General features: G+C 47.1%; 1 protein-coding gene across 3 annotated transcripts in view; it reads right to left on the bottom strand.

Moving 5' to 3' along the window:
* Positions 1–14666, bottom strand: part of Gnao1 (G protein subunit alpha o1) — a 158569-nt gene extending 143903 nt beyond the window's left edge. For 2 of the 3 annotated variants that reach the window (XM_055620994.1, XM_055620995.1), the window contains exons 1-2: positions 13785–14663; positions 13543–13585 (exon numbers count right to left, since the gene is read on the bottom strand). In XM_055620994.1, the coding sequence (XP_055476969.1) occupies positions 13543–13585; positions 13785–13902 (161 nt within the window). In that variant the 5' untranslated portion in view covers positions 13903–14663. Of the gene's footprint in view, positions 1–13542; positions 13586–13784 lie in introns of all 3 variants that reach the window. The other variant, XM_055620993.1, reaches the window with a different exon arrangement.
* Between the last annotated feature and the right edge of the window lie 11 nt (positions 14667–14677).

Raw genomic sequence — 14677 nt, 5'->3', positions numbered from 1 at the left:
TTGACACAAACTCAGACATACTTGGGAAGAAGGAAAAAGGAATCTGAAAAACTGTCTCCTCAGATTGTCTTGTGACCATGTTTGTTGGGGTACTTTTAAACTGCCAATTGTTGTAGGAAGGCTCTGCCCACTGTGGGTGGTGGTATCCCCAGGCAGATGGTCCTGGGCTGTATAAGAAAGGTAGCTAAGCAAGCCAGAGGACATTAGCCAGTAAGCAACATTCTTGCATGTTTTTAGTTCCTACTTCCATGTTCTTGTCCTCAGCCCCTTTCCTGATTTCCCTCGGTGATGGACTGCAGCATAAGATTGAATAAACCCTTACCTCACAAAGTTGGTTTTGGTCATGGTGTTTATCCCAGCCACAGAAAGCAAACTAAGACAGTGTGTGTGTGTGTGTGTGTGTGTATGTGTGTAGTGTGTCTCTGTGTGTGTATGTAGTGTGAGAAGGGGGTATTAGTGGTTAGTTCTCTCCCTCTACCATGTGGGTTCCAGAATCTAACTCAAGTTGTCAGATACTTTTAGCCACTGAACCACCACCAGCCCTACAGGGATCTTTTAAAAACAGTCAAATCTCTTGTAGCACTCATAATAAAACCCAAGTGCTACTGCACAGCCACGAGGCCCACACACTTCCCTATATGCCTTTTTAGCTCTATCAGGCCTTACTTTTCCATCTCTGTGGTCCAGCCTCATTAGTTTTGCTTCTGTTGATTTCCGCCTCAGGGCCTCTGTATTCTGGCTTGGTGTCTTATCCTTTCTTTCCCTTACTATTCTCCATTATTTAACCCCAATTTCCTCCATGGGACATATGTCACTCTATGAAATAGCCTCATTTTCCTTACTTATTTACTCTCTCCCTTCCTTAACACTGTCAAATCCTGAGGACAGAAGTTTATCTATTCCGTTGAGCTCTATTCTTAGAAGAGGAGAAAGTGCCAAAAACAGCTGGTTCATTATTGGTATTTGTAAATTAACACATGCGCCAGCAGTAGAGCGTAGAGAGGTCCATAATGGCTACAATTCTAAGGAAGCACCCAAAGAAGAAATAGCCATATAGCTCACAAGGGGGTGGGGAGCAGGAGGGATGGCTCAGAATTAGGTTTTCCTCTCTGTCATTCTACCACCTCTCACTGAGGTCCCCCACTGATGGGCTGTGCCCTGCCCACTGGTGTCTTTAGGCTGGTCTATCTCCTAAGACACATGTTCCCAGGCTCCCTTTCACCTGCTTTGGCTAGAGCCCACATAGCCATGTCAGGCCCACAAGCATTCCTTCTATCCATGTGAATTCATTCAGAGACCCCAGAAGTTGTCTTTCCTTCGTGTTCTAGAGTCATCATTGGCATGCTCTTGTGGGACAGCAGCATCCGGTCCTTCCTGCAACCATGACAGTGTGAAACACCTCTGGATCTTGTGGGCTTCATATCCTCAAGGGAGAGAATACATGTACCAACAGATGTGAGTGTCCACTCCCCGATGCCCCAGTTTCTTTCTCACTTAACACTAGAGTCTTGAAAGTTTAATTTTGTTGTATCTATTATGTCAGCTGGAAATGGCCAGGGGAAAAGGAGGGAATTCCTTGATGGGAGAGCATCTGTTTTGCTGACTAGCAGGATATAAATTATGATCTTAAGACTGAACCAGGTTCAGGTTCCAAATGTTACACACAGAATGCGGAGTCCTTGAGAAATCAGGTAACTTGCCAGGGCCACAGGGCCCAGTGCAGATAGGTGCCTCAGCTTACTTCTACCATATGGATTCCTTTTGTCCATCTGCATAAGCAGCTGGGAATGACATCTGCTCCCAATTCTACAGGAAGATAGCTGATCCCTGTTCTCCTAGACCAGACCCCTCCTCTAAGCTCAAGAAGCCTCTCCTAAACAAACTGCTCAGCATTTCCAGAAAGTGGCTCCGGAGAGCTTAAGATACCTGAATGTGTTTTGACTTGGGTTCTCCTGAGCCAGGGCTTTTCCTGCCACTCTTCTTTTCAACCTGCTGGCTTGGCTAAGCACCACCACATATTCAAGCCAGAAGGATGCTTTCAGCCCTACATCCAGCCACACATGAGGTCTCTTTCAGTCTGCCTCCAAGAATCTCTTCCCTGGACCTCTGCAACCCAAATCATCAGGAGAACCTACAAGCCAGTCTACTCCTTTTCAGTCGATTCTTACATTCCCTGAAGCTCCCAACTCTTCAGATACAAAACTGCCTACCACTCCCGAGGAGAGCCCATGCTTAAGTCCTGATTTTGTGCTTTACCTAGTATTTGTTTGTCTGTTTTGCTTTTTCAAGACAGGGCTTCTTTGTGTAGCCTGGTTTTGCTAGAACTTCCTAAACTTGGCCTTGAACTCAGAGATCCACCTACCTCTGCTGATGTAGTGCTAAGATTGCTGAGATTAAAGGCGTGTGCCATCACTGCCCCGCTACCTAGTATTCTTATGTCTTCAGGAATGATTATGGTTGTAAGACACAGAATCCTAGCTCAAATAAACCTTAATAGGGCTGGGATTACAACTCAGTGGTAGAGGACTTGCATAGTAGGATGTGCAAGACCCTGTCTGGGTAATCCTCAGCATCACAACAAACAACAACAAAATCTAGCTGTCAAGTAAGTTGGTAGAAAAGGCAGGATCCGATTTGTTCTCTCCACTCCAGAGATTGCAGTAGTGCCATCAGACGTCTCTCTGGCTTCCTCTCTCTTCTTCCCATTCCCTGTCTCCCTGTCTCTCAAAGCCTTAGTCTAAGTCACTGTGAGCAAGCTTCTCTCTGTAGGGAACAATGGGGATGTGAAAACCTGGCCTCAGACAGCTCCAGGTTTCTACCCTCTTAGCTCCCCACTGGGTACAACTGCACAGCTTCTTTTTTCATACAAATCCCAGAGAAAGGCCTGGCTTAAGTCACATGCCCACCCCCGGGTCAATCATCTTGGCACAACCTGGATCATGCACCCACTTCTATATTTGAGCAGCAGTGATAAGCAGCGCCACTACTGGTGTGCGGCCAGTAAAAGAGGAGTCTACTGAGCTTTCATTTCTCCAACCAGCCCCATCCCAATTCACTCAAGCTCCTGCCCAAATTAAATGTGACATTGCAACCTCTCATCACTCTCATGTCTCTGGTTGTCTTCTCTGATGACCCCAGCTCTCTGAGAGCAGGAACTGGCACCCTCTTAATCAGCCTAAGTCTGTCCCAAAGGTTTGGCTAAGACAAACAAACAAACAACAACAAAACCCCAAAAAACTACTCTTCCCAGTTGTTTGCTCACGAGGAACTGATCTCCCGGAGACTTGTTCTACTCACCATTGACTCTCCAAGGCCATAAAGCTGGACCTAGTACATAACCAGAAGTAGGTATGTATTGGGACATGCGAACGAATAAATGGTCTGAAGAGAATAAAGGTGACAAGTGCTTGGAATTCCAGTCAACGACCACAGCTTTCTTTCTCAGTTCAGAGAGAAAAGAAACTTGAAGGTTGAAGTCTCCTCTTCCCTGAAGCTCCTCCACATATTCTCATTCTATGAGCGCCATTAGAACCAGAGAAGGTGATACTGGCCAAGTCCAGTTCAAGCTGCCATCCTCAGGAGCTGGGAGGGAAACTCTGCTCCTTCCTTCATTTCCTCTTTTTTGTGTCTTCAATTTTTACCTCCATTTAAGACCTCACACCCCAGCTTTCCAAGGAACCGGAGCCTTCTCATGTTAGCCAGAAGAACAGTAAAATAATGCCCTCCTCAGCTCCCATTCCTCCTCTCTCACTCCTTACCTTAGTCTCTTTCCTTCCACGGCTGCCTTGTGGGATAAGTAGGTCTGCATTCATGACCCTATCAACTTCCTCAAACCCACACACTTAACTCCTACCACAGTTTGGCTTTTCTCCCACCACTCCATTGAAACTGTTCTTGCTCAAATCACCATCTTGCCACACTCAATGGACACTTGCCAGTCTTCACCTTCTCCAACGCTGGCAATATCTTACTGAACTATAGCCACTTCTTCATCTTCAGTGTCCCCTGCCTTTATTTTCATGATGTTGTCTGCCTTGGAGTCCCTTTTCATTTCTGTCTCTTAGGCCCTTCTTTTGAAATTATTCTTTTGGGGACTTTCTGTGATTGGGTATGCATGCCTTTTTGCCCATCTCACTTGGCCTCCGTGGTAATAAACTTCCACACCACTCACCAAACACATTTACATGATTTTTCTTCCTACACTTTCCCTCATTCTCCCTCTTTTCTAAGGGAATAGACAACCATCCAGGGGCCCCAACCAGAAATCCTGGACACATTCTTGTCAACACTCTCAGAAATTCATCTCCTCTTCAAACAATCTTTCAATCAATCTTCAGACAAGTTCAGTCACCTCAATGGCTAAAGATTGCTTTCTTCCTGCCCCTCTCCCAACCTGTCTGCTAACTCCTACTGCTTTAACTTACTTTTTAATATTTTTCCACCCGGATTGCACAAGTAACTTTCTATCTGCTCTCCCAATGTAATCCACCAATCCTGCCACCTATTTCCTTTTGGTGGCAATTTGTTATCTTCACAATAAAAATCAGATCATTAGTCCAGCACCTTAGCCCTTTCATGATCTGTTATCTATTTCATCTTTCCTCTCTCATTTTGTAACATTCGTTTTACATACTGCCCTAGTCAGAGGGAAGTATTTCGCATTGCTGGTACTGTCACACATTACTTCTTTGTGATTTATCCAGCTGCTGCACATTCTGGTTCTCTGCTGGCTTTCCCTCTTTCCACCTGACTAACTACCATTTCTTCTGAAGTTTCATCCCACATGCCATTTTTCTTTCAGCTGACTTCCCTGAACTTTCTGGCTGAGAAGGTACCGTCTGCTTTCACATAGAATACTGCACACACAGACATCAAGTGTCAGAGTCTCTTACAAGGAAGCTCTGAGTTCCCCAAGGATAAGGACTAAGAAAGAATTTACTCTATGTCTCCATGACGCCCTCTCCTGATCTCCTTCCTGTCTTCCCAGAGTCTTTTCTAAGCCATCTTCCTGAGCCAAAGCCAACGCTTGCAGAAGCAGCTTCTCTCTGCTGCCACAGGAGCATTAGCTCACACTTCAAAGAGAGGGATGGAAAAAACAGGACATCTCTGGGTGGTTGCTAGGGAACACTAATACTGGTGTCCAAATTAATGTGATACATGAGGACCACCATCACTACTACATTCAGAAGAATAGCACCACCATTAGGCCATGCTAATCTCCTGGTTACTAACGTTGGCCAAAACTGGTGCCATCCAATTTATAGATGGGTTTCAGACCCCAGATTCCAGTTTCGCATTGCCCATACTGGTGGTAGTCACCTACTAAGAACTACTGTGGAATTACAAAGGAAAAGACAGGTTTGGAATTAGACAAGTCACTGTCTGAACGAGTCTGCCACTAACTTACTAACTTATATGGCTTTGGGCAAACCATTGTCTCTGACCCTTGCCTCTTATCTGTAAGACAGAAATGCTATTTCTTCTTGAGTTGATGTGAAACTACAAATGAAGGTAATAGATTGAAAGCCTACATCCATTAAAAGCTTTCATTATTACTCTGACTTACACAGAACAGCAAGGTATATTCCCATGTACCTTGTTTCATTTTGTTCTTTTCTTGAGTCAGTATTGTGTGAGCAGTTCCTTTATACCAGGTGCTAGGTTCAGTTTACACTGCATGTGAGAACAAGTCATCCTTACTTTCAAGAATCTCGGTGGGGAAGGGATGCCCATACTACTAAGGAATAAACAGATTAGCGTCTAATCATTTACAATGTGTGATAGGTATGGAGTGGGGGTGGGAGCTGAAAGTGACCTAGGGCCACTTTTAAAGCACAGGGAAGGTATTCTTTTCTCTCCTTTCCATCCTCTCTTTCATTTTTTTCTTTTGAGACAGAAAGTCCCCATGGAAACAGAACTGATCCCAAGAAGTGATCCTTGCACTTCTCTGAGTTCACAAGTGCATGCCATCTCTCCTGGCTTACAGGTAACAAACTTCTATAGAAAACCTATCCGTAAGCCAAAATAGCTTACGGATAGGTTGGGAGAGCGTTGGGAGAGCGTTAGATTGAAGAAAACCTACCCATAATCTAGGACATACCTAGGACTCAGAGTAAATCTTTGGCCATGGAGTCTTATTCTTGTATTTTACTCTCCATTCTCCATTTTGCTTGCTTCTTAGACAGTTGATAAATCAAGGGGCAAATTTTATTATTCTTGCAGGATTTTATTTTACCTTAATTTTTTGGTGCTATGAAAAGCACAATATTTTTCCTTTTCTCTGTGAAGAATATTAGAACTAAAGACAGCTCAGCAGATAAAAGCTGTGGGTGGCAAACACTCCCACTATCCCCCACTGCATTTTGGGCTTCCAGGTTTCTCTTTGCATTTATTGTTATCTTAGAACTAGAAAAGGAAGTAGAGAAATTTCACAGTGAAAGCCACCGGTTAAGAGATAAGCCAGCTGGGGCCAAGAAGGGCTAAATGGTCTGCCTAGAGTCAACCAGTGAATGAGTAAAGATTACAACATATTTCCCCATGCCGATTCCCTGGCTCTTTGTCATCTGAACACGAACATGCTCCTTTACATGCAGCCCTCCATGGTAAGGGCAGGGCTGCCTCCACTTTTGAGCATCCTAGAAGCCACAGACCACTTTTCTCTGGTTTTCTCTCCTCCCGATGACATCCTGTTTCATACTGGCAGACTCTTTTGGATTGATCTCTTTGATTTGGGGACCATGTCTATATGGAAAGTTTGGTTAGAGATGGTTTTGTCAAAATGTTTCTCAGAACTATGACTTAGGTCCTATTGCATGAGCCTTAGAAGAACTATCCTGGGTATCCCACACCCTCTCAGGTTAGAACCGTAATTGATGCTTTTAGGTGTAGTATTGCAGGATTCCAGAGAGTGGGGGAGGAGTGGAAAGGGAGAAGAAGGGGGAGGTGGAAGAAGGGGAAAGGAGAGACAGAGAAAGAGAGTAAGAGAGAGAGAGAGAGAGAGGCCTGTTTTAAGTTTCACAGACCACTAAGGAACATGGGTACACTTGGTCTAGCTCTTTCAGAAGAACAGAGGAGGAGCTGCTGGTCTGGACTCCTGGTTCAGTGCTCTTTCTCACTCTGTAACATCACCCCCGTCTTGGGCTGAAGCAGCTGTGCCATCAAAAATGTCACATTGGTTATGACGACATGATTTGTTATATAACTCGTGCTGCAGAGTAGGCATGCGGAAGAGGCCATGAGCAGAGTGTGAACCACAGTGCCCCTCTTCTGTGGTTCGTAGGTCAGCTAAGTCCACAGTTACGCAGGGCTACATAGGGGAAATAAACACCCACTAACCAATCAAAGGAAGAAAACTGAAATAATCTTTGCATAATGATTTTTATGTTCCCAGTACTATTGTAAGTCTATTTATCTCGTTTCATTTTTGTACCAACTTCAAATAGTTGCTTTGACTACCAGCTCCATTTCATAGGCAAGAAGGCTGAGATGCCAAGAGGTAAATAACTAAGCTCACACATCTGACTGGTAGGAGAGTTGAGATTTTGAGGCCAGCAGCCTGGTTGCAGAATAATGTTCTCAACCCTTCTCCACTCCAGAGAAGCATGCCAACCTGCTTCTTCTCTAAGAAGGTATATATTTCCCTGGACCACTACACTTTCCTCTCCTACTCCATCCACTAAGTGCTAATTGTTCAACAGTGTCCTTTCTACCAGGGCTGGGTGGCATAGTGAGAAAGATGGGATAAAACGGTAATGGAACATAAGTTTAAACAAGCTCCGGGAAGAGAGCTCAAATGAGCACCACTAGGCCTATTGTAATGCATTCAACAAATGTGAAGTGATTTCCTCAGAGCACCTGATTTCAAGTCCATGCATGAAAACACATATATACTATTTTTTTTTTCAGAGTTAAAAGTTCTTCTTTGCTAGTGTCAGTTGTGAGGTTAACCCCTCCCAAACCTTTTTTTTTTTCTTCAGCTTGGAACCATCCCTATCAATGGCTTGCCAGTTGGCTTTCAGATTAAGGTGGGATCCTGCAATAACAGTCTAACCCAGAGGTTCTCAAACTGAGGGTCAAGACCCCTTTGGCAACCCTCTATTTCAAAAAAAAATATTTGCATTATGATTCATAACACTGGCAAAATCACAGTTATGAATAGCAACAAAAAATAATTTTATGGTTGGGGGTCACCTCAACGTGAGGAACTGTATTAAAGGGTCGCAGCAGTAGGAAGGTTGAGAACCACTGGACTAGCTGAAAACATCCTGGTATATAAGGGAATCAAGTGCCTGCATCCATTTGAATGCATTTACATGAACACAGGCCAGAAGAGTAAGACCTATTCTGCTGAAATCTCCAGTTAACTGACATAGTGTTCCGTAAGCAGCTGGAAACCACGAGTGATCTTGGCCTAACTTTAACAGATGTGGCTTCCTAGGATGCACAAGGGAATCTAGGCGCTCCAGGCACTGAAAGGAGCAAGCCAGTACCTGAGCATGCATCCAGCTTCCCATGCATAGGAAAGGCATTCTGGATTCCTATGCAGCCGTGTCAATCTGCATAAAGCTTCGCCTACTTCATCTAACAACTAATGACGACAGCCCTTTCCACAAACATACAGGTTCCATTTCAGAATCCACTGAGGTTCAAGAACTGCACAGCCAGTTCCTGACGAAATCAGGTGGATTGCTGGCTGTTCTTCTGGCAAGAAGGTCTGCTGGTATTTACAGCTCAGTGAACAGCAAGAAGGGAGAGAGCACCATCCATCAGCAAAGGAGAACTCATCTGCTGCTGCCTGATCTGACATTCTGTTCACACTCACACTGTCTCCAGAGAGCAAGGTGCAGATATTTGAATAAACATGGAGACAGAAGTGAGGAGCGAGGCAAAACAGCCAATGACATGGCTGCAGAAACAACAAACCTACTTTCTTGAAAAGTAGCTCTCAGTGGACTATTACCTCCAAGAGAGACCTTAGGGCAAGGGTAGGAAATGCCCTTTTAGATGGCTGTACTTTCATGAAGTAATGCTACAAGTTACCACCTCTGCTTCTGTTAATGCCTGTCACTTACTAGATGCTGAAAGGACACGGGGTTGAAGCCAACCAAATGGTCTTGACAACCAGTTATAAAGTCAAGGTTAGCTGAGAGGAGGAAACCACTATATTTTCAAAACCTTTCAAGACCACTGCCTTCCCTGACAGAGAGGTATACTAAAAGCTCACTTGGAAGGGCTGGGATATTTGTATGAGTAGTGCTATCTTCAATAGGCAAATCCTTAAATCTGTTTAAAAATTGTACCCCATCAATGAAGTGACCCATTTTATTCTTCCCATATAGGCAAACTCTACTAGCTAGCGAGCCAGGTCTTTCTGCAAGTTTCAAACACTACTTACTGAAAAAGCAAAACAAAAAGCTAATGCTCTAGAGAGTGTGACGTAAGCACCCCAGTAAACTCAGCCCCTTGAAACAAGGCAAGCTGTAATGTTCAGAACAACTCCAGAAGAACTTTACATTAGCAGGTTCAAACATCTGTTCCTCAATGTTCAGAGTGGGGAAGTCAGTTAAAACGATATTCTATTGATTCTATGCTTCATAAAATATCATTCTAAGATATTTCTTTGTAAGGGTTCAGAAATCCAATAAAATTTATACTCTTTAAAATTTTTATTAGTTGTTGTAAAAGCATCCAGATTATCAGGAAAATGATGAGATTATATCACAGGTGAGGACACAGACCCCTGAAACAAGCAAAGTTCTTCAAAGTGCCATGTAGAAAAAAAGGAGTCACTGGTTACTCACAGGATATGTGAAATTATATTTGCACTATCTCAATCATCACTATTGATTTCTCAGAACTTGCATGTTTTGTATTGCTTGACAGAGACCTTCTAAACACTAATTCACAAAGCACACACAGAAGAGAGAAAAAAAAGGGGGAGGCAAAGGGAGTCCCAGCAAGATAACTTAGTGGATAAAGGCACTTTACAGTCTATAGTCATGTAGGCTGGCAACTTGAGTTTGATCTCCAAACCTATGTAAAGGTAGGAGACAACAGACTCCACAGAGTTGCCGTCTACACATGCACACGCACACACACTAAAATTAGAAAAGATTTTAAAGACTTAAAAGTTAGGCTTCTGAACATTGATGTAAGCTTCCCCCTTATTGACTTGTACTGAGCAGAAAAATTCCAAGGGTCTGTCTCTGTAATGGTCCTGTTGATGAGGGCGCTAACACTCAGTTTTAAGGTCTGCCTACCAGACCTTAATGGCTTCATCTCAGCTACTACGGACACACATTCCGATTCCTCCTCGTAATCAAGTGTACCACAACCTGGATGAGAACACAAGCTCAGTGAAGCAGTTCCTTGCTTTTCTGAAAATGCTGATGACAAAGGATCTAATAACATTTGAATATCAATATTCTTCCTTCCAACCCAAAGGGCTGTGTTACTAGGCCCCAATCCCCACTAGAAATCACTGGCTTCTCACAGGGTGTCACCTACAGCAGACTCAAACCATCTAATTTCATCTGCCTAGGTGACATAACACAGCATCTGAATTAACTTACACATATGGCCTGATAGGTTTTGTCACCAATCATATTGCACAGGGAAACAGGAAATTGCTTCTGCAAATGCTACTGAGGCTTTCTGGCCTGGCCCCACCCAGAAAGTACAATCTTCCTGGCTACAAATGATTCCCACTCGAGTGGTGATCTCAAAACCCATCTCTGGAAGTGAAAACTCCAAAGAATCTGTCACTGGATACAGTGACACCAATCTCACATTTTGTGGTTAATAAAACAAGTCCTGCATCTCGCTTGGCACAAGGCCCTGATCTGACTTATTTTGAGCCAAGCTCATAGGAAAAACTGCCATTCACGAATGTTTCAAGAGGGCAGGTAAGCTAGGTCTATTGTGGCAAAATTGGCATGGGCAGACACCTTTCTGGTGAACTCTCTGAGCAAACCTAGTCTATTTCCTGAAGAGATTTGGTGCATTTTGCTCTTAAAAGGAAACAAAAATCAATGACAAAAATCTTAGTTTTGACAGGCAGTCAAACACTTTTCACAGAAAAGGTGTTTGTGGGGTGGAGGTAAGGGAGACGTATAGGAAAAGAGAAGCATGCTCTGATTTCTGATTTAATTGAACATCAGACACTTCACCCCCTCCTCCTCAGTGCAACCCACTATCAGTAAGGCACGCAGGACTTTCCTCAGAAAGTCTCCTACAGCCTTCCTTTAAGATTTTGTGCCCCAGGACTTAATCAGGAATTTCCATTCTAAAGTGGCACACTAACTCCCCTCAGAGAGTTCAGCTTTCTTTGAATAAAAATGGCAAGTTACCCTTTGGGGGACTCAATACTTATTTTTAAACCTCTTATTAAATTAACCTAATTTATGGGACATGTTCAGGAAAAGCAGGTAACAAGCTGCTTTGGTGGATGCAAAGTTACTTTGCCAGTCCCTTCCCACCCATCCCCAACTGCCCTCCCTTCTCCGAGGGTTTCCGAATATCTTCGGGGCCCCTCCGAAGCCGCTCGGCCCTCTCCGCCTGGACCCCGACTGTGTTCCGAACACTGTCGAGATCCTCCGAGCCCCGCGCCCAGGCCAGGCCGAGCAGTGCCGAGCGCCGCCGAGCTCAGCCCCATCGACTTTTCCAGCCTCGTCTGGGCGCTGTCCACCACTTGCAACGCCTGAAACCTCGCCCCGCTCAGGAGGCCGAGGCTTCTCCCCGACTCCCAGCCTGCCACAGCGGATTACAGACTTGCGAAGTTTTGAAACCTGCCTCTAAGGAGAAAGCGATGACGCGGTTTGCATTTCCCGACACGCGAGGGCTCCAGGCAGATGCAACATGCACCTTGTGGCAAAGAGCAATTCCCCAGGCCCCGCCTCCCCATCCATTTGGACTGCACAAGCCTCAGAGAAACCCCAGGCCAAATTACTGGTGGCTCAGAAGGGTGAGGCTAGCCGAAGGGGCCTGTGAGAAAAAAGCCCCCCGGGAGCTCTCGATCGCAAATAAGCATGCCAAGCAGATGGGGGAAACTGTCTCCTAGTCGCTGCTCCCTACCATCATGGCGCCGCCTGGAACTCGCTTGTCATGCCTGTTACACATGCAAGAATTTTTGCTTCTTGGTTTTGAAACCGCAAGCACACTTTGTCTCCCACCCACCTTCCCTCGAAAGGGGTTTTTATTTTCCATTGTTTTCCTACGGGATGCAATTACTTCGGCTATTCTGTCAAGTTGAAAAATAATCATTTTTGTTTACTGCACAGCAACCTCTAATTAGGAGCTGTGTGTGCACGAAGGTGTCACAGCAAAGCGACATGGAATCCTCGCTAAACGGTCCTAACGAACTCCTCCGTCCAGAACTGACAGGCCAACGGAAGCAGGGCCAGCAGGCCCGGAAGGCACGCACCCGTTCCCTCCTTGCCACCCCTCCCCAGGCAAAGCTGCCTGTAGGCTCACTAGGAACCTTGGAGTGGATGGGGCAAGAGGCAAGCCAGTGAAGGGGAAGGAGGGGCGAGGCTCCTTATTGGGGAAATGTGGAAAGGAATATCCCATTTTGTTTTAATTTTCAACCATCACTCAAATCCACCCCCAGTTAATTAGGAGGGGAAACTGATACCTAGAGTAGAAGGGGGCGGTGGCAAGTAGGGCCTGGAACCCGCATAGGAGGTAGGCTACGGGGAACCTGGCCTAAGAGTGTAAATAACTATAACGATAAAGGCTACACAGTGCCGGGGAAACTGCGGGCGTGAGGAGAGCAAAGGCTGGACTGCCAGGGGTGGGAGGGTGGGGAGGATGGGGTAAGGAGAGGGGCTGGAGTGCAGATGAGGCTTGATTTCTTCATTGAGCCTCACAGACAGCGTCCCCCTTCCACCTCCGCCTTGGATAGGGCTGTGTCTGTCATATCCGCTTGGAAACCCATCCTTTCTCCTTTAGTGCACGCCCCCTCCCCTAACCCTTGCTCTCCGTTTGGGGGGAGGGGTCTAAGCCACAGACTCCAGGAATTCAGCACCAAACTCATGAACAGCAAACACTTGCTCCTCCACCCCAATCTGCCAGGGCTGGGTCTCCATGTTCTAGTCAAGTTCAAAAATCACTGTCTCAAGAGAAGCAGGGGGAGGTGGGATTCGAGAGATGGGGTGGAAGCGAGGAGGAGAAATAAAAGGAGGCAGAGACAGAAATGGAGGCATCGAAACACACGAAATACTCCACGAGCAAGAGTTATGATCATAATCACGCCGATAGTGTGATGTTCTGATCAATATGGCGGACACTGTCATTCATACAACTACAGGCGCTCCCCCTTCCCTCCCCCGAAACGCCCACCCCAGGAGTTGGGGTGGGGGACCCAGAAGCAACGTAGGGAGTGGGGGAGGGGAGGCAAAACCAGGTCTGTGTGTGTGTGTGTGTGTGTGTGTGTGTGCACGAATTAAAAACCAGGCCTGGAGAGCCATGTGGGTGAGCAAGATAATAAAACGGTATAAAATTATTCTTAATAAAAGTACAAATCCCAGTGCCATAGGGACTTACTTCATCTGCTTCACAATGGTGCTTTTTCCTGATTCTCCAGCCCCTGTTGGGACACACAGAGAGGGGGGAAACTGGTGAGTGTCAGTTCATAGAAACGGGAAGGGGGCTTCTAGGCATGCAAGGGGTGAGCGCTCCTGGGCACATGGTGGTGCCAACTCTGGGACCAGGTCTCCCCGGGCGCTAGTCGGGTGAGGGAACTGCGGCCGGGGTCGAGGGGCTGGGGTGGCTAGCGAGGTCCTTACCCAGCAGGAGTAATTTCACGTCTTTGGCGGCGCTGATGCCATCTTCTTTGAGGTTTTTCTCAATCGCCTTGCTCCGCTCGAGGGCGGCTCTCTCCTCTGCGCTCAGAGTACATCCCATGGTGGCCCCTTCCCTGCCACAGCCCGCACGACTCGGCTGGCACGACTCCCCGGGTCGGCGCGCCCCCCACCCCCCCACAGAGCAGAGCCTGGGCTCAAAGGGGAGAAAATCACGATATCCTCTCCTTGGCCGGGAACAAAATTGTCGAAAGACCAGAATCCCCACCAAAAGACAGCCTCTATCAAGATTCCAGCGGCGGAGACTAGCGGCGGCTGGCTGGGGTCTGGGGGTGTCGAGGTGAGGGTGGCCGAGGTCTGGGGCTCCGGAGCCGAGGGAGGAGGCGCCCGCGGGCCCGGGAGACGCGGGCTGCAGGCACCGAGGCTAGTGCACGACCCAAAATAAATAAAATAGGAGTCGAGGCTGGATCCGCAGCCGGAGCCGGCGGAGGGTGGGGTGGGGGGCAGGGTGGGTCCTTCTGCCGCGGCTGCCGGAGGCGGAGGAGGAGGAGGCGGAGGCGGAGAAGGTGGAGGCGGCGGCGGCGGCGGCGGCGGCGGCGGCGGCGCGGGGTGTGGAGGGAGTGAGTTAGGGGGTGCCGCTAGTGCATGTGCATCGCCGCTCCTCGGCCGTCGGTGCGTCCGCGGCGCCTTCTCCTACCCCCGCGCGCGGGGCTGGACTGGGCGGAGGGCCGGGCCGAGGGTGGGTGATGGGGGGGGGGTGCAGGTCTCTAGCGGGAGGCTGCGTCGCCGGGGCCCAGAACTCGCATCGCTCGGCGGAGCTGACGGGAGACGGGGAGGAGAGCGAGGGAGCCGCGGCCGGCGGGGAGCGAGAGAAGAGG

Source organism: Psammomys obesus, unplaced genomic scaffold (genome assembly GCF_907164565.1).
Source record: "Psammomys obesus unplaced genomic scaffold, mPsaObe1.curated_primary_1811, whole genome shotgun sequence".
Taxonomy (NCBI): domain Eukaryota; kingdom Metazoa; phylum Chordata; class Mammalia; order Rodentia; family Muridae; genus Psammomys; species Psammomys obesus.
Note: the sequence above shows the minus strand (reverse complement) of the source record. Positions and strands in the feature narration are given on the sequence as shown.